We start from the raw sequence: 20,320 nt of genomic DNA, 5'->3' as shown, positions 1-20,320 counted from the left end.
AAAGCTGTCAGCTGATTTCTCTGCCAGAACTTTGCCGACCAGAAGGCTGTCGAATTACATATTCAAAGTGCCGAAAGGGAAAATCTGTTGTCATTATACTTTTGTCAAAGCCCATAGAATATTCAGCACCAAGAATGAACCCTAATGGTTTTGATGGACTTTGGGTGATAACGTGTCAATGCCAGCTCAGCAACCATAATAAATGCATCTCTCTGGTTTGGGACGTTGCTAAAAAACAAAAACAAACAACAAACAAAAAACTGTGGCCACCTGATGCTGAGATGCTGAGTGTAGTTGCTGGGGAAGGAGCTTGGCGGTGCTACTCTTGCTGTTTGGGGTACGCACTACCTCTATAACAGCTGGCTGCAAACAAATGCTGAACTGTGTTTTCACCTGTGTTCATAAAAGTAAAAATCTTCTTTGGATTTTTTTTCAGTTAGCGAAAACAAGTACTAATAAAGTAGGTCTTTTGTAAAAGTGAAGTGGCAGAAAGTAGCGTTTTTGAAAGTGGGGATACCTGTATATGTATGTGTGTGTATATATATATATATGAATATGAGAAATTCATACATTTTACATACTTTTTAAAGGTTCCCCAGTGTTAGTCTCTTCACCCTCCTCTACCATGCACCAGAATGATTGATATTTAGCTTTTGAATATTAGATTTTTACTTTACAAGAATGATTGTGGGTGAGTAAAGAGTACTTCCTGTGAATACATAGCTGTGCCAGAAAGTTATTTATAGTGGCACTTAATATCACATTGCTGTTCTTTTGAAGATTTGATGTTATTTAATTATAAAAGTTATTAGAACACAATCTTTCTTATATAAAGTTATAGGGCATAATGTCTCCTTTTGGATGTAAGCAATCATTTTTTTCCCAATAATAATCTAAGTGGCATCAGAGGCAGTCAGATTTCAAGTAGAGACTAGTGTAGAAGTGCTTTTGTTCCCTTGCCCCAAGGAGACACTGCTTTTCTGCTGCCTAAATAGCAACCTTAAAACCAACCAGGGGGCTTCCCTGGTGGCGCAGTGGTTGAGAGTCCGCCTGCCGATGCAGGGGACACGGGTTCGTGCCCCGGTCAGGGAAGATCCCACATGCCACAGAGCGGCTGGGCCCGTGAGCCATGGCTGCTGAGCCTGCGCGTCTGGAGCCTGTGCTCCGCAACGGGAGAGGCCACAACAGTGAGAGGCCCGCGTACCGCAAAAAAAAAAAAGAAAGAAAAAAAAAACAACCAAGCAACTTGCTATCTAACTTTAGGAGAAGGAGGCATTTTGGGGATTTGTACACGTAGATGTGGAAAAAACCAGTTGAGAACCATTGACATACAGACATAAACCCTAGATACAACCCTAGGGTTGATTGATTTAAAATTACTTTCTTTTCATCAGAGAAGTGTATATTTGATACTTCCACTGTCCTTGCAGGGAAGGGATAGGAAATAAAGTAAGGAACAGTCATTTATCTATAACAGTGATATAATAGATTACAAGTAGCCTCAATGACTAATTTTACTTGTAAAAATATTTTAAAAGATATTTTATAGTACTAGTTTTGCTCATGTCCTTGCAGATTTACAGTATGACGTTGAGATTGTCTGCCTTATTTGAAGAAAAAATGAAGAAAATCTCTTCTGATTTTAAGATTGGTCAAAAATTCAGTGAAAAACTTCGAAGAAGCCAGAGGTTCAAGAGACGGCAAAATTGTAACCGTGTCAGTCAGTCTAACAGAAGTATCAGGTAAATTGGTTATTGCAGTCTTGGTGTGTAGTTTTTAAAAATTTCAGGTTGTGATACTTCTTTGATTTTATTAAGCTAAAAATTCTTAATCATTTTACAGTATATTCAGAAAAGAATAGTCATTGTTTTTTATGGCTTGAAAGCATTCTCTGCATATAGAGCTGTTGCATTAATTTTTAGTTATATACATTTGTAAGCATTTAATGAAAAGCATCAACTAAATCTTACTAAGGATTATTCAAAATATTACTTGTCTTTTGCATAAGAATTTTTTTTTTTTAAATGCAGAGGGTAAAATGATTACTGTGTATGGCTATTGAGCATTTGATCGTGTAAGGGAAAATGCCAGTTAGATGTAATGCACTCTATTTTCACTGGGGATTAGTTGTAGAGAAGAAATATAAAATGCAGGATTTATTCTCTTTATAGTAAATTAATATTAATTTATATTTTGACATTTATGACTATGTAGCTCACATTAATATCAAATTTATAGATATTTTGAAGTGTTGAAATATGGAAATTGAGTTTTTTAGTGTTTAGTTTGTTTTCACGTACTTTTTAAAAAAAATAAATTTATTTTATTTATTTATTTTTGGCTGCGTTGGGTCTTTGTTGCTGCACGTGGGCTTTCTCTAGTGTGGCGAGCGGGGGCTACTCTTCATTGTGGTGCATGGGCTTCTCAATGTGGTGGCTTCTCTTGTTGCGGAGCACGGGCTCTAGGCGCACAGGCTTCAGTAGTTGCAGCACGCAGGCTCAGTAGTTGTGGTTCATGGGCTCTAGAGCACAGGCTCAGTAGTTGTGGCGCATGGGCTTAGTTGCTCCACGGCATGTGGGATCTTCCCAGACCAGGGATCAAACCCATGTCCCCTGCTTTGGCAGGCAGATTCTCAACCACTGCACCACCAGGGAAACCTGTCATGTATATTTTGAATGTGCACTATACCCTTGATGGATTTCCTCATGGTTGTTCTTGGTATTACACCATGCATCTCAATGGAAAACAATCTACTTCAGGTTAATACTATTTAATTCCCATAGATATAAGAATTTTGTTCTAGTTTAGCTCCCTTCCCCTTCTTATTTGTGCTGTTACTGTCATACAGGTTATATCTTTATACGTTGTTTTATGAAGTTGTCTTTTAAATCAGATAAGAATAAACAAATTACTTATACTGTTATTTATATTTACTTATGTAATTACCTCTCCCAGTGGTCTTTATTTCTTTTTATAGATTTGAGCTACCCTCTGGTGTCATTTCTTTTCAGCCTGAAGTCCTTTAATATTTCTTGTAAGGCAGACATGAGAGCAGTGAATTCCCTTAATCTTTGTTTATCTGGGAATGTCTTAATTTCACTTTTATTATTTAAGACTAGTTTTATTATTTAAGACTAGTTTAGTTGGCAGTGTTTTTCTTTTAGCACTTTGAATGTGTCATCTTACTGCCTGCTGACCTCCAGTGTTTCTGATGAGAAGTCAGCTGTTAATCTTACTGGGGTTCCCTTCCTTGTGCATATGGAGTTTTCTCTTGGTGCTTTCAAGATTTTCTTTTTGTCTTCATTTTGCAAATGACTATAGGTGTGGATTTCTTTCAGTTTATCCTTATTGAAATTTGTCCAGCTTTGTGGGCATATAATGTTTTTCATCAGATTTGGGTGGTTTTCAGCCATTATTTCTTCAGATACTTTGTTCTGCGCCTTTCGTCTCCTTTGGGGCTCCCATATGTTGGTATGTTTAATGGTCTCCCAAAGGTCTCTGAGGCCTTCTGCATTTTTTTCTTCATAAAGGATGGGATAAAAAGGAAAAGTTTTCATTCTTGAGCCACTATCACCTTGTCTACTGTTAAAAATCAAGTTTATGATAAGTATATAAGCATATAATTATTTCTTTTGTATTACCCTCCAGCTGATATTAATGGAAGTTAAAATTTTGACATAACAAGTTTGAGTTTTCTTTTTAAAATTTTTTTATTTTTTAATAAAAAGAGGAAACCAAGATGTTACGTTTTATAGTCACTTGTCCCCCTCCCATTTGTAGCAGACAGATTGGATTTAACACATGGAAACTGAAAGACTACTTGTCTTTAAACATGGTCTGTTTACATTTGGAAACTTGAATTTTCTTGATTATGATAAATAATAACTGCTTAAAAGAATTGTGTTTTTTAAAAATTGAAGTATAGTTGATTAATTGTGGTTATCTTTAAGCTCAGATGTCTTAGATACTCCTAAAAGCTCGTTTATCTTTTTGTTTTAAAGGAAAACAAAACCAAATCCTTTTGTTTTAAAGGATTATCTTTAAAAAACATGAATATTACTCAGATCTGTAATTTAAACCCAAAGATTGTCTTATCTTAAACTTCCACTCTTTTTCACAATAATCCATGGCTCAGGGGCCAATTTTGGTGAGTTGGCACTTAGATGTAAACAGATTGGTCTCAGAAAAAAACTAGCTTGTTCTCTTTTTTGCCTCTCTGTTCTTTCTCTTCAGGTTTTGTCAATTTCTCCTAATTTTATACTGTCTTTAGGAATATATAAATAGGAGCCTAGAGGGAATGTTGTCATATTGAGGCTCAAATTTGTAATATGGGCAGTTCCTTGGGGACCAAGTGGTTAGGATTCCAGGCTTTCACTGGTGTGGCCTGGGTTCAATCCCTGGTCAGGGAACTGAGAATCCTACAAGCCGTGGTGCAGCCAGAAATCAATCAATCAATCAATCAATCAATCAAAATCAAATCACATCACAAGCTCTATTGCAGATATAACTTTAAAAAATTTTGTAATATGAATGAATGCCTGTATTACATAAATGTTGGCTCCCCTTAGCATTTAATCCAAAGAATCTAAGGTATTCAGCATGATTTTCTGTAATTCTGTTACTTGGATCATTTGTTCATTACTCAAATTTGGAATAAAATGATGTCAAATTTAAAGAGAACAGTAATCCATGCTAGAATAAGATGTTAATAATGAATATTTTAATGTCTTGATCATAAAGTTATTCCCAGGTTAAGTAATAATACACTTTATTTAGGCATCCTCTGTTTTGTTAAATATTGTTTTATTTTTTCTATCTTTGATCAGAAATATCAAGCAGAAGCGCTTAAAATCTCAGGCAAAAGTAATTCCTGAGTTGGTAGGTTCTCCTGTCCAGTCTACCTCAAGTAGGGCAGCTTATTCTGCAAGCCGCAAGACAAGTGCTAGTGTCTCTTCGGGTGTTACTTCTGGTGATTCTTCAGATTCAGCGGCATCATCAGAAAGAATGAGGAGAAATACACCTGTCACTCTAACAAATGGTTCTACATTATCTGGTGAGAAATGGAATGTTATATATTCACCTGTTGAGCACTCACGTTTGTAACATTGGTAGTTACTGTGGGTTTAGAGGAAAGAATAAAGAAGTAAGACATGGCCTTGACATTCAAGGAACTTAAATTTAACAGAAGAGATGTAACTAACACATGGAATAATTAGATTATATTTGATAAATACTGTTCTTTGCATGTGGTGCAGCCACGTTTTAAGCAAATTTGAATCCTTCAGGTTTTAAATAATGTGATATAACTACCACTTTTTGTGCAAAATTTGACATTTAAAAATTTCTTTAAGTTAAAAAAAGGACTTGGTAATCATGTAAGTTTATGCTGATGACCTAGTAAATTCTAAACTGTTTATTTTATTACTATTTGGTGGTATAACTGTAGCTGACGCTGACCCTTTGTCAGCATTGTGCGAATGAGGCCATGGTGTGTACATACTTGCATATTGCTCTGAGTGATTTTGGTGACTTGTGATGATGGTATAATGATTACTGTTGTGATTTAAAATAGTAGGATCAAACAGGTAAAATGCAGCCACATTTTAGAGACTGGCGAGCCTTGCAGAAAAGTTTGGATTACTTAATAGGGTCCCTTGTTGTGAAGGAATCACATGACGATTTCTGTTTCAGGAAGATTAATCAGTTTGGCAGTGATATGTGGGGAAAGAGAAGAATCTGGAAACATAGTCAACATGATGGGAAGTGGGATACAGTAGGAGCAGGCAGAGTGGGCAAACTGCAGAGCAATTTCAAAGGAAGAAACACGATTTGGTGATTGATACCCCTCTAACAGCCACTCTGTTCTTTGACATAGAGTTGGGTTGTAATATGGAACAGAATTTTGTCTTTCAACAGTATGTTCCCACTCATTTTGATGAAATATTTATTTTGTGATAGGCATGCAAGAACTGAGCCTGGATGAAGGAACAGGAAATTTTGGTTTCCTATCTTGTGCTTACACTTGTGCATATACTCATTAAGTATTATGGTGGGGGGGGGAATGACCTGTACTATCTAAATTATTCATCTCACACCTTTTCTACCTTTTTTTTTTGGTGTGTGTGTTGAAATGCTCTTTCTTGAGCTTGGAAGCCTGTATGGTACAACTGTGCTGTTAGGAAGGGCTACTAGAAAGAGACCTGAAAGCCTACTGAAATACTGGACTTGAAATGATTGTCTTTTCTATAGGAAATACCTGTCTCATAACAGAAGGAAGAAGATAGTGGAGCTAGTTAAATTTTTAATGAAAGCTTGTTTATAAAATATGTAAACTGTATTTTCTGAATCCAAACCAGTATTAACATGTTACTTTCAGAAATAAGAGAACAAACTTGATTTCAAATGCTGATTATGTACCTTTTAATACCAAAATGTTATCAGCTATTCTTTGGAATGGTTATAAAAAATATACTCTCCTCTTCAGAGTATTTTAAGAATCTGCTTTTAGTCTGTTGTTACAAAATAACTGCTTGTGTGTAAAGATAGGAGAATATATGTAATGAACTGTTGATGCTTCATTTTTCTTAGAAAGTGAACTGGAAGATTCCTTAGGTACCTCTTCATCATCTTCAGCTTCAAATAGTTCAGAGGAAAGCAAAGAGAGTTCAAGAGCTCGTGAATCCTCCTTACGTAGTGGGTTGGCCAGGAGCAGGGTGACCAGAACCAGAGCCGCTAAAAGAAAAACTGGTGAGAAGAGGCTCAGTGGTACTTTGGAGAAGTGTATATCAAGAGAATTCAAAAGCTAAATATTGGATGGTTTATTTATTTATTTACTTTAAAAAATTTTTTTAAATTTAAATTTGTATTTATTTTTTGGCTGCATTGGGTCTTTGTTGCTGCACACGGGCTTTCTCTAGTTGCGGCGAGCGGGGGCTACTCTTCGTTGCGGTGCTCGGGCTTCTCATTGCGGTGGCTTCTCTTGTTGCAGGGAGCACGGGCTCTAGGCGTGCAGGCTTCAGTAGATGCGGTGCTTGGGCTCAGCAGTTGCGGCACATGGGCTCTAGAGCACAGGCTTGGTAGTTGTGGTGCACAGGCTTAGCTGCTCTGCGGCATGTGGGATCTTCCCGGACCAGGGCTCAAACCCGTGTCGCGTGCATTGGCAGGTGGATTCTTAACCACTGCACCACCAGGCAAGTCCTGGATGGTTTATTGACTTAACACATCTGCACATGATTACATGTCCTTCAGGCGTTTTTTTTTTCTTGAGGTATAATTGACATATAACATATTAATTTCAGGTGTACGATGTAATGACTTGACATTTGTGTACTTTACAGAACGATTACCACAATATGTTTAGTTACTGTGCGTCACCATACATAGTCACAAATTTTTTTTTCTTGTGATGAGGACTTTTAAGATTTAGTCTTAGCAACTTTCAAATATGCAATACAGTATTATTAACTATACTTGCCATGCTGTACATATCTTCATAACTTATTTATTTTATAACTGGAAGTTTGTACCTTTTGACTCCATTCACCCGTTTCACTCACTTCCTATGCACCCTCCCCTCGGGCAACCACCAGTCTGTTCTCTGTATCTACGAGTTTGTTTTTTGTATTGTTTTTGTAGATTCCACATATAAGTGACATCATAGGGTATTTGTCTTTCTCTGTCTGACTTACTTCACTTAGCATAATGCCCTCAAGGTCCACCTGTGTTGTCACAAATGGCAAGAGTCCATTCTTTTTTATGGCTGAGAAGTATTCGTGTGTGTGTGCGTGTGTATCTTCTTTATCCATTCATCCATCAGCGAACACTTAGGTTCTTTCCATATCTTGGCTGTTGTGAATAATGCTGCAGTGAGCATGGGGGTACACATATCTTTTCACATTCATGTTTTTGTTTTCTTTGGATAAATAGCCAGAAGTGGAATTGTTGGATCACATAATATTTCTATTTGTAATTTTTTGAGGAACCTCGATACTGTTTTCTATAGTGGCTGCACCAATTTACTTTCCCTCCAGCCGTGCACAGGGGCTCCCTCTCCTTCAGATCCTCACCAACACTTGTTATTTCTTGTCTTTCTGATGATAGCTGTTCTAACAGGTGTGAAATGATATCTCACTGTGGTTTTGATTTGCATTTCCCTCATGATCAGTGATGTTGAGCATCTTTTCATGTGCTTGTTGGACATCTGTATGCCTCCTATGGAAAAATGCCTCTTCAGATTCTCCGCCCATTTTTAAATTGGATTGTTTGTTTTTTTGCTATTGAGTTGTATGAGTTCTGGATATTAACCCCTGATTAGGTATATGATTTGCAAATATCTTCTCCCATTCAGTAGGTTGCCATTTCATTTTGTTGATGATTTCCTTTGCTTTTTAGTTTGATGTAGTCTTGCTTGTTTATTTTTGCTTTCGTTGCTTTTGCTTTTGGAGTCGGATCTAAAAAATCATTGCCAAGAATGATGTCAAGGATTTGTCTACCCGTGTTTTCTTCTAGTATTATGATTTCAGGTCTTACATTCTTTAATCCACTTTGAGTTAATTTTTGTGTATGGTGTAAGGTAGCAGTCTAGTTTCATTCTTTTGCATGTGGCTGTCTAGTTTCCCAACACCATTTATTGAAAAGACTGTCCCTTCCCATTTTTATATTCTTGGCTCCTTTGTCGTAAATTAACTGACCATATATGCATGGGTTTATTTCTGGACTCTCTGTTCTGTCCTTTAAACTTTTTAAATTTAGAAAGGTAAACTTGTTTTGGCATTAAAAAAATAAGGAACATCAGTACTAAAATGAAGTCATTTAAAAATGTTGAAATAAGGAAGACCTTTCTAATTTTACTGTTACTTTATTTTTAGGTCCAGTTTCTTTAGAAAATGGATGTGGCAGAAGAGCCACTAGAAAGAGAGTCTATTTAAGTGACTCTGATAACAATTCTTTGGAGACTGGTGAAAGTCTAAAAGCCAGAGCTAGAAGTAACCGGAAAGTGCTACGAAAGTGTGCTGCTGTGGCTGCCAATAAGATAAAGTTAATGAGTGATGCAGAGGAGAATTCTAGCTCTGAAAGTGTCTGTTCTGGCCGTAAGCTGCCTCACCGCAATGCTTCTGCTGTAGCTAGAAAAAAGTTATTACATAATTCTGAGGATGACCAGAGCTTAAAGTCGGAACTTGAAGAAGAGGAACTAAAAGATCAAAATCAGCCATCACCATTGTCCAGTTCTCATGCTACCCAGAATACTGAAAACGGAGATTCAGAGTCAGAAAGTGATTTGCGGGTAGCCCGGAAAAATTGGCATGCTAATGGTTACAAGTCCCAAACTGCAGCAACTTCTAAAACAAAATTTCTTAAGATAGAGTCTTCTGAGGAAGACTCTAAAAGTCATGATTCAGATAATGGACGTAACAGAACTGCTGGCCCATCAACATCTTCACAGAAACCTAAGGCAGAAAGCATCTCAGAGGAAGAGGAGGAAGCAACTTCTGAGCCAAGAAAATATGGTGGTAGGAGATACAACACAGGTCGCAAGAACGCTACTTTCCTTAAGAAAGCAAAAATCTTCAGTGATTCAGAGGACTCTGGATCTGAAGCAGAAGATGGAGAAGACGGTAGATGTCATAAAGTGGAAATTAACCCGAGTTCAGGGAATGTGAAGTGTGAACCTATTGCTGGGTCCCAGTGCTTTTCAGATCATGTATCTGAAACTGATCTGGATTCAGATGATGACAAGAAAACAACAGAAAAACCAAACAATTTTATGAAAGGTAATTCAAAACATTTAACCTTGGTTCACTGATTTTTCTCACTGTCCTTTTTTTATAGCATACATTGTCTTTTCCCCCCATGAAACTTTTCTTTGCCACCTGTTTTCTCTCCACCCCCTGCATCCTCCATTAGTCTTTTCTCTGTGTACTGTTGGTTGAGTACATTTAGTTTTGCTCATGTAACAGGCAGCCTTGGCCATAGCTGTTTTTAATAGAGATTTCACTTCTTATAATGGAATGGGGATATTGTATTGGCTATGGGCTTAAGAAAAGCAGAGGCCAGCACATTTATAAGCTGTTGGTGATAACAGTTTGAGGAGAGGAGAGACAAGGGGTGGTTGAAAGGAATGTGATAAGTAATAATAATAATAGCAGGGGCTTCCCTGGTGGCGCAGTGGTTGAGAGTCCACCTGCCGATGCAGGGGACACGGGTTCGTGCCCCGGTCTGGGAGGATACCACATGCCGCGGAGTGGCTGGGCCCGTGAGCCGTGGCCGCTGAGCCTGCACGTCCAGAGCCTGTGCTCCGCAAGGGGAGAGGCCACAACAGTGAGAGGCCCGCGTACCACAAAAAAATAAATAAATAAAATAATAGCAGCTAAGAACAGTTACCAAGTTACCGAGCTATTTCTTATCAGGAAGTTTTTCTAAATGCTTTACATTTATTTATGAACCAGTTTAATCTTCATATCTTTTATGAGATAAGTACTATTATTATTATTATGTCCATTTTACTGATAATAGCTCTGGAGCATGGAGAATTTAGATAACTTGCTGAATTAAGATTGTCCTGATAAATGGAGATTGAAAAATATTAAAGAGCAAGAGGCATCTAAAGCTAAGACTAACTGTCATGTGTGATGGAACCTGTGAAGTTAAGAAGTTTCAGGGAGGCTGAGAGTGATGAGTTTGCATACTTTAGTGCAGTGATGAAGAGAGTGTAGTTTGTATTCATGTAAATAAAATACTCTAGTGTCAAGTGTTTTGTGTATATAGACAGAAATGCATGGGATGTTATTGATGGGAGTATGTTATACTTGTGGATGGTGCTGAGGCTGAAAAAGTCACTGTTCTAAAGTAGTAAAAGCCCAACCCATTCACCGCCACCCTCTTTCCAAGTTAGAAAGAATCTCGGACTTCAGTTGTTTAAAATGTTGAACATTTAATTCCTTTAGACTTAATCTTCTATTAAAGATTAAAAGAGTACTCTTAATTTTTAGACTCTGCATCACAAGACCATGGACAAAGCAGAAAAGTTGCCAGGAAAAGGGTCTGTTCCAGTGACTCAGACAGCAATTCGAAGGTGGTTAAGAAAGCATCAAAAGCCAAAACGGGTCTCCTAAGAGTTCCTCGAAGATGTGCCACCACCGCTGCTACTAGGATCAAGCTAATGAGTGACGTGGAAGACGTCGGTTTAGAAAATGTGTGTACTAGAAGCAAAAAGGGAAGGAAAAAGTCCCTCCGTTTTGCATGTACCACAGCTAAGAAGATAGCGAGTGATTCTGAGGGAGATGTAAACTGTGACGTGCCAAACGAACAATATGGCTGTGAAGGGAAGCCACCTGAAGCCGACCCAGACGGTAGCACAAAAAGTATTAATCAGTCTTTAAATGAAGACTCAGACTCTGAAGGTATGTTGAATTCAAGACACAAGAACAGGCATACCAGTAGTCACAAAACAAATGTTGCACCTTCTAAAGCAAAGAATTCCTTGATTGGGTCTTCAGAGGAAGATTCAAAAAGCCATATTCCAGGGAATGAGACTGGTAGAAAATGTTCTTCTGAGTCAACTCCGGTGCAAAAAGCTACTGCAGAGAATAACTTTGAAGAGGAACTGAATTATGGGCTACGCAGGTGGAACGGCAGAAGACTCAGGACCTATGGGAAGGCTCCTTTCAGTAAGACAAAAGTGATGCGGGATTCGCAGGAAGCAGCCGAGATGGCAGAAATAAAAAGGAAGAGACTGCATCCTGAATTGGAAAATGTGAAAGCTTCTGAAACAACAGGGAGCTCAAAGTGTGGACCTGACACTAGTCCCAAATCTGATTCAGATTTGGGATCTGCCACTGAATCAGATGCTGACTTTACTGATGATACAAAAACCAAAAAGAGGAAAATGAAAGGAAAAGCAAAAGTAGTTAGAAAAGGTAAAACTTTTACAGCTAATGTATCTAAAACCGTGAGACGACAAAGACAAAGCAAACGTCCTAGGTTAAATGTGGATGATAATGACTGGGAGGATGTGGACTATGCAAAATCTAAAAGAGTTCTTCGGCGTTCAAAAATAAAGACGAGAAATCAGGGTAGGAGGACCGTGAGATACCATGATGGGGATGATGATAGAAGCTTAGAAAATGTGTTAGATTTTGATGATTGCACCTTATGACCTTGAGGGAAAACCAGTTCATTTAAAGAGGGAAATGGACTGGAACTTATAGTGAAAGCTGGCTGTTGAAATTATTTTTTGTCCTACAATTCAGGGAATATATTTATATTTTTCTATGAAAAGTTATGAATGTGACTAAATCATGACTGTTATTTTTATTTGCACTTGCTTGCCTTTGTAGCAGCATTCAGCACAGGTGCCAAAATATGCTTCATTTTGGGGGCAGATCTACTTTGACAGTATTTACATATAGCAAGAGTTTGAAATATGTTAAACACTAGACATTCTGGTTATCAAAACCAATGAGCATTACTTTCATGGTAGCAATTGTCATACAGTTATTTTCAGAATTCGTCAAGAGGTGGTAGTTTCTAATCCCAGTCCTATTGTAGTATGAATTTCATGTGACCTTTGTTTACAGAGTCTTCATAAATATTCTGTGCATACTGACATAACAGTTGTGGGAGGGGTAACCATGATTAGTAGGCAAGGTACCTACCACTTTTTTCTTTCCCTGGCTACTTGAGTAGAATGCATTATACCAGATTGGTCATTTTCATTGAAATGGTTTCCAATTTTTGTTTCAAAGCCCTGTTGGGTCTTTCTCTTTTTCTTTTTTTTTAAGGAAAATATCATCCATTATATTTTATAAACTTGAATTTATAAAGTGCTGGTAAATTTTTTTTTTTTTAACGTTTGTGCATTTTAAACCTCTAAGGCCAGACCATAGTACTAGCATTTTCTTTTAAATTGTGCACTAACAAAATGCTATATGATTTGTCTTTCCAAGATCTCCTGGTTTCCATGTACGGAATTTAACCAAAATCTTGGTCTTCCATAGTCTTACTCTGTGAAATAGAGGAGTTTGTGTGCCTTAGATTTAGATAAAGTGTGTTCTTTAATAGAGTGTACAGGGCTAAAAGAGTAAATTATGTGTAATTTCCCCCCATCTCTTGAAATTGTAGAGTTGATTTTTGTTAAGAGTGCAATCACAAATCTCATTTATATAGGAAAATAGTTAAATGTCATTCTCCATCTCTTTTAGTCTACTGCTGCCATGTGCAATCCCAAGCATTCTTTGCTGGTGCAACTAAGTATCTTTAATAGTGACCTCTAGTTTAAATCTAAGAAACTGTCATGTGTTGTGGGAAAATGATTTTGAAATCCACTTAAAGCGTAATTTTTACATCATCCAATACCATAGTACACTTATTTTCGAGCCAAATATTTTTACTTGATAGGTTGTGCTACTCCAAACAGTATAGGTGGCCATTCCTAGCTTGTTTGTGCCTGAAGATGGACTTGATTCAAGTGGTTTACATATTTCGTAGCTAAAGGGGTATGTTACAGTACTCCCACCCTTTGTTATTTATTGGCCCTGTGTTTGGTTTCAGACAAAATTAACCCTTTTCTCCTGTGTATCCTTAAGGTGGCAGATAAGGAAAAGCATCAGACTCTGGTATCAGTGTTAGAGTGTTCTTAAGTGTAGGTACTTTTTAGTTATCTTTTCCAGTTGACATGGTAGAAGGTACTTTCTCTTTCTACTCTGGTATAAGGTGAAGGATGTTCTTAGACATTACCAACTGAGGTAGGTGGTATACCTACCTCTCCTTTGGTTGTTGAGAGAGCTATCACCACTTCAAAACTATGATGCTTTTCTTCTCAAAGCTTGTGTTAACTGTATTGTTAACAGATTGAGTCAGGATAATTGTCCTTGACTACTGACCTGAAAAAAATTAATGGCATGCTCTTTAGTTCCTTAATTTTGAGAAATGGTGATAGATTTCATATCCATTAATTTATTTTAACTCTTCTTAAGCTTCTCTGTTTTATATCTATTCTCAGGGTTATAACTCCATGTTTACCATCACCTGGAAAAAGGTACCAAAAAAATCCATAAATAAATATGGAATATATTCATAAATACATCAGTTCTTTTGGTAAAATGATACTTTGACCATTTAGGCTTCATCAATAGAACTAGTCTTATCTTTTGGACTGAATTAACTGAATTGATTGGCTGGTCAACCGTTCATAATTGTTCATTTTGTCCAAAATGGTTAGGCCTTTGTGTGTAGAAGCAATATTTTGGTTTCATCTGAAAAACAAACAAACAAACAAACAAAACCCCCCCAAAATTGGCCTGGTGACTTTGAAAGCATGGTTGACAATGGTAGCTTCTCAAGTTCTGAAGTAAAACTAAGGGATTATAGAAAGAATCATTTTTATGGGTTTTTTTGGTCACGGTGCTATTCCTAAGGTTAACTTTGAATATGTGACACACACTGCTAAGTACCTTTAAGGAAAATTAATAAATAATTAATAGTTCAAAATGTTTACATTGAGCACTAGAACATGTTTGACTTTTTTTCTACTTTATGTGAAATGAGCAGGGATTTAATGCACAGATGTACTTTAATATGTTTGGGATCAGTTTGTATTTTTCTTGTGAAAAAAGACAAAAGGTTACAAAGTGAATGTGAACTGATCCAGAAGTAAGTGCTATAGCTTTCAATTGCACTTGAGGTAACTTAATGATGTATATGAAAAAAAGACTACTGTGGTTGTGTATGTCCAAAGTCCTATGAATTTTATTCATTTATGGTTAAAAAAAAAGGTTTGAGGTGTATTTAGATTTGATTTTTGATTCCTTTGAAAGACTAATTTTACCAAGCATATTAAGACAAAAAGATTTCAAACATTAAAAAAAAAAAAGGTGAGGTTTAAAAAAGCTTCTTTCCCCCCACTTCCTGCTTATTTAAAAAGGGTATACTGACAATGTGTAGTAACTTCTGAATAAAAGGAAAAGTTTATCCCATTTTCAGATAATTCCTAGGGTAATCATTCTCCCTTTATTTTAGGGATTAAAAACCCTTTGTCAATTTAGTAATCCTTGAAAGAATGATAAAGCATTTATTTACTCACAGCTTCTAAGTTACAACAAAAAAGTTTCTTCTAGATAAAGAGTTGTACCTAAAAAATAAATTAGTTTTATAATAAGAGAATGGGGGGAAAGAACTTATGTTTTAGGAAAAGGCACTTCAAAACCTAGAAGTGCAGATGGGAAAAGGAGACGTAAACCAATAAACATGCCATCTGAAGGTAACTACTGTCCAAAAATAAGACACATCACTGAATCCTTCACACTCCATTGCTTGATGACTTCCTAAGTAAAAATTCTTATTTAGAGTAACATTGGGTCCATACTGTGTTCCCTGTCCCTCTTCCAGCCTTTTTTTCTTTAGAATAATCAGAACACAGAATTTATTAACTTCACTGTATGGTATTAAAAACTAAAATGAAAGGATTTTATTAATCTCTCCTGTCAGTACAAATTGAATTTGTGTTACCTGAAAAAAATGAGAGGTTTGTATATCAGTAGATTGCAAGAACATTGTTAAAGGTGCATACAATATTTTTGGTTTTCCTTTCTACTCAGTTGTACTTGTTTTTTGAGTAATATTTAAATGGCTAGAAAAGGTTTTTTTGCCTGCCTTTTTATAGCTGAAATGCCATCTGCATCCTTTTCATTGATACTAAGTCAATATATTTACTTTATCAGGTATCTTGTGGTTGTCACCAAATCCTTTAGTTCGTACATTGTATGGAAATTATAGTTCACTTATTCTAGTATGTTGGAGTTTAACAAAGCACCTTCATTGTAGAAGAACTTTCCGTCTGTTCATTATTTAAGTTATATCTCTCAACTTCTGCTGTGGGTATCAGGGAATAATAAAGCAGAAACCCTAAGAAATTTGCAACCTAACAGAATAAGACTGTCTCTTATTCTAGTATTCGGGAACATACATACCAGATCAAATATATTTGTCAAAGCTAGGGAGAAAATGGAGCATTGTGGAAGAATCTAGTCCAACTTGATTAGTAAATGCTAATCCTACTTATAGCTCAAATTGTGAATTTAATGGAAAGAACTGAAGTGTGAAGAGTATAATGGTGAGGGCTGTGTTGTCTTTTCTCACATTTTAAGAGAAGTTTTATAGCTGTTTCTTAAAATTACAGATGTTGCCTACGGATACATGGGAATTCTCAAAGCTAAGAGAAAGTTTTACCAATCACTCATAATCTGCCAAACTGGTTCCTAATATGTTGTTAATTTGGTAGAAGAATATCAAGACTTTTACTTGGTATCTCTTTAAGGATTGCTTTTATGGATTTGATGGAGGGAGGAGGGGCGGGGGCACTCACAGCATTTGAGTCCCACAAATTTGCAGGCTCTATCTTTGGCAGCATTCAAGTCGCTACAGACTATTTGTCAAGACCGATAATTTCATTGAATTTAATTATCTGTGCTACAGCATATTGTCTGGTCATACTTTAGTTTTTACATTAATTTTAAGGTAAGTTTTATCATTTATTAAAATCTTTAATGGGAATTAGGACTGTAAAGAGAAAGAGGCATTCTGAAAATTGAAATGAGATGGCACAGACTATGTGGACTGCAGCAGCCAGCCCTACCTACTGTTGGTTCCACAAGGAAAATTATGTAGAAATCATTACCTTTTTCGATCAGTGGTTAAATGTTAAAGGAATCTTTAATTTTTAATAGGTTGAAGTTGATTTCCTAAGTTTTGATCCAACCTTAGTCCTTGGACTGTACGGACATATTCACTTCATCTGTAAAATTCTACCATTTTACTGGAGCTTGTCAAAAAGGCAAATCTTTAATTTTCCACTCCCACATGAGAGCTCTACTTTCTTTCTAAATTCGCTCGTTACCACGACTGAGTCAGCATTGTCAACTAGGAACCAATTTTTTAGACAACTGAAGTAGTAGAGTATAATAAATTTAAGTCATCATAATTACAAGCAAAGGCTTTTTTTTTTTTTTTTAAACTACTACGAGCCTTCTAGCTGGTTAATTCTGAGGTCTGCAACATCCGGTCAATTTCCATTGCAGCTCATCTTTACCTCTTGTCTTAAGCAACTCTCCAACCTTTATCCATTTGTGATTTCTTCTCATGCAGGCAGAATGCAGGGCTACAGTTTGTTGTGAACCAGGGGAAACTGGAGGGAGTCAGATGTTCTTGCAAAGGGGCTGCCGTTGGACTGTCTGTGGCCCTGCTGCTTTTCATCCGTAAACTAATAAAGTAGATGGAAATGCCAGTATTTACTTCTGATATCTTCTTATCCTGCCTATGTTAGTCTGAAATGATGTAAGATCTCCCTGAAAAAATTCATTAAGCAGATAAATGTAAGATCCCTGAATTCATACTTCATATAGTTTTTATCAGATTTTTAGAAAAAAAGTTGCAGTAGCCATCACAACTCTTGTGAGAATCATTATATGACTGTTACCAATTAATTGCTCCCAGAGATGAAAGACTATAGAGTCAGATTAGCTGTAGATGCAAAACAAAACAAGGTTCTATGTACCCATCATTGAATGAATTAAAGACTTAAGTTCATGTGTTCAACCACAGAAGTGACCAAACTAGCAGAGAACTCTTGGTTACAGAATTATTTCTGACAATCCCTTGATCTGACACTGCCATACTACAGACATTGACATCTCAGTGTTACAAACTCCCCCTAGAAAAATGTTAAACCCAGTGAATTACAGAAAACACTATTCCATAGCCCTTCTCTAAAGAGACTTTCAGTTTATAGGATCTTCTGGAAATTTACGCTGTAAGGAATATCAGTAGTAAATGCTATTTGCTTCCTGAGTTTTGGTCATTTCATTGCCTATCAATGAAGGAGAGACAATGAAGAAAGGACATCTCAGATCTGCTCTGATAAGAGGCTTGCAGGACAGAGGTTATGACTTGCAACTAAAATGTTTCCCCTTTATAGGGATTTGATTTATCCACCAATCACAGTGACCAATAATGTCTGTACTTAAAGTATATGAAATAGGCTAGCATATTTTCATTTTGATTCAGACATTCTTTTATATTTTTCCATTATCAAATTTGTTTCTAATACTCCCACTTGAAATGCTGATAAGATTAAAATGTTTTATGCTTCTGTAGCAGTGATACGAAGTTTACTCTGGATTTAGGAATGCAATTTTGTATCATGAAGTATCATAATTGGAATATGAATGATCCTTAAAATACAGAAACTAGAGATGGCTGCTATGAATCAGAACTGTAATGTCTATATCCAAGTTGCTATTCACTACAGACTAAATTAGAATACATAGTGATCTCTGAGTTATAATTTCAAGGGGTCATCTAGGTAAACTGTGATGGAGCACTATTAAAGATGTAAATTTTCACTCTACTAATGAAGTTTTTACCATACCCAAATAGGGGATCATTTACAGAAAAGCAGCAATGCCTCTAGCACTCAGTGACTGTTCCAACACCTGTGGCTGACCCAAGACCATCTAGGACAATAGGACTCTTGGGATTATACTGATTTGTTAGTATTAAATGACACGATCACAGATGTATTTTTAGAGCAGTATCCTCCAAAAATTTTGAGCTTGTACCCTAATACATAAATTGGACTTCTCTCTAACCCTGAATTATCCTGTATATATTTCTAAAAACTGTTCGTGATTTTCTCAAGGACAATAAAACACTTTATAATTTACCAAGTTCTCAGTAATAAAATTAACACTGACTTACATGTATGTATTATTATATTTTAAAAAGTTCCCCACTGTCATTCTTCTGTCTTCCTCAGATTGTTTTTATGAAATTCCCATTTTATGGTCTAAGTCTTTAGAGATACAGCTTTATCAAGTTGGAGTTGCTTATACAGTATAACTTATTCCTGTAGTCTCTCCCCTCTGGACATAGTTCATATTTCCTTAAAGCATTTTTAAAAGCCTAATTATAGTTTCTTCTGTAGAATCTTAACTTCTCCCTTATTTTGGATTACAAATGTCTTAAGAGTTGGTATTACTAGGTTCCTAAGTTGTCAGTATAAGTACTTTCATCACTACATTAAAAAGGAATTAGTTAAAAAATAAAAATGGAATTAGTTAATGCAATTTAAATCATTTTGTCCCACAGAAATTTTTAGTGTAATAGGATTTTATCTATACCATTCAACTGGATATGTTGTTGGGAATGAACCAATTGTCTATTTTTAATATTTTTTCAACATGCAAATGGATGCAGTTTGTTGACTGATAGTAGCATATCCTTACCTTACCATAAAGTACAAATTTCACCTTAATTTTGCCATATATTTTTAAAAACTTCATCCGTTGTAGCATATTTATATTCTAGCATTTGCTTAACGTTGATTTAACGTGCTAAAGTTTCACTTTGAATCCAGGGTTGGTTTGCTGAGACAGTAGTTTATAATTTAAAAACATTGTTTGAAGTGGTAAAAACACCACTTTAAGCCAGTCCTCCTTTCACTCCCCAATTTCATGTGCAGGGGACTCCACAGAGCCCAACCAAGAGTGTGGAGCGGGGGGACCTGCTGCATGGAGCCCCGCCCTGTTGAGTAGCTCAGCCTGCTAAAATGCCGTTTTTGCAATGCCGTGGGACTTATATTGAGCACATCATGTCTTTAGAAGTAGAATTTCACTGGAAAAGCAAATAGAAGACTGAGGCATTTGTGGGGGGTTGCTTTTAGCAGAGTAGTTCCTAATCTACTTTGGGAGAACTTTCATGGGTCTTGGAGAAAGCACAAAGCACATCTTTGAAACGAGTTTCAGAGACTTAAGATAAAATCTGAAGGTTTTTTCTTTTGAGTGTGGAAGACCTTCCTCATAATCCTTGCTCTGTTGTTAATGAACATGTCAACCCACAGAAGCCATTTTCACCTGTACTCATGTGCCCCTGGTGACAGAAAGATACACATCTTCCCTCACAAAAGGAAAAACTAAGAAGGCTGGTAATTTGTAGTTTCACTGCTACAGGGTAACCGTGTTGATAGCTGAGAAAACCCTTATTTTCTCTCCTTAGCAGTGAAAAGGATATAGGGGAAGTGAGTCCTCCAGATGTGTGGTGATTTCAGTATCTGTAGCCTGTCCTTATCAACTGCTGAATGTCTGGAAACATGAGGCAGGGTCCTACAGCCTCACCCCCCAGCAAGACTTGTGAACCTTTAGGACAGTTTTAGATAGTTTGACGCAGTGGCAGCAAGACTAGATTGCCAACAGATAAGGCCCAATATTCAGGGGCTAATGAACTTCAGATGAATTTTTATCAAGAGATACTTTTGCCCCAGATACTTTTG

The 20,320-nt window shown here is 36.6% G+C and overlaps 1 protein-coding gene across 1 annotated transcript in view; it reads left to right on the top strand.

Annotated features, from left to right (window-relative positions):
• Positions 1-12,306, top strand: part of BRWD1 (bromodomain and WD repeat domain containing 1) — a 111,664-nt gene extending 99,358 nt beyond the window's left edge. The window contains exons 37-41 of the mRNA XM_079704143.1: positions 1,576-1,742; positions 4,827-5,053; positions 6,589-6,747; positions 8,868-9,770; positions 10,989-12,306. Of these exons, the coding sequence (XP_079560269.1) occupies positions 1,576-1,742; positions 4,827-5,053; positions 6,589-6,747; positions 8,868-9,770; positions 10,989-12,154 (2,622 nt within the window). The 3' untranslated portion in view covers positions 12,155-12,306. The remainder of the gene's footprint in view (positions 1-1,575; positions 1,743-4,826; positions 5,054-6,588; positions 6,748-8,867; positions 9,771-10,988) is intronic.
• Positions 12,307-20,320: the final 8,014 nt, after the last annotated feature.

Source organism: Hyperoodon ampullatus (assembly GCF_949752795.1).
Source record: "Hyperoodon ampullatus genome assembly, chromosome: 5".
Lineage (NCBI taxonomy): Eukaryota > Metazoa > Chordata > Mammalia > Artiodactyla > Ziphiidae > Hyperoodon > Hyperoodon ampullatus.
Note: the sequence above shows the minus strand (reverse complement) of the source record. Positions and strands in the feature narration are given on the sequence as shown.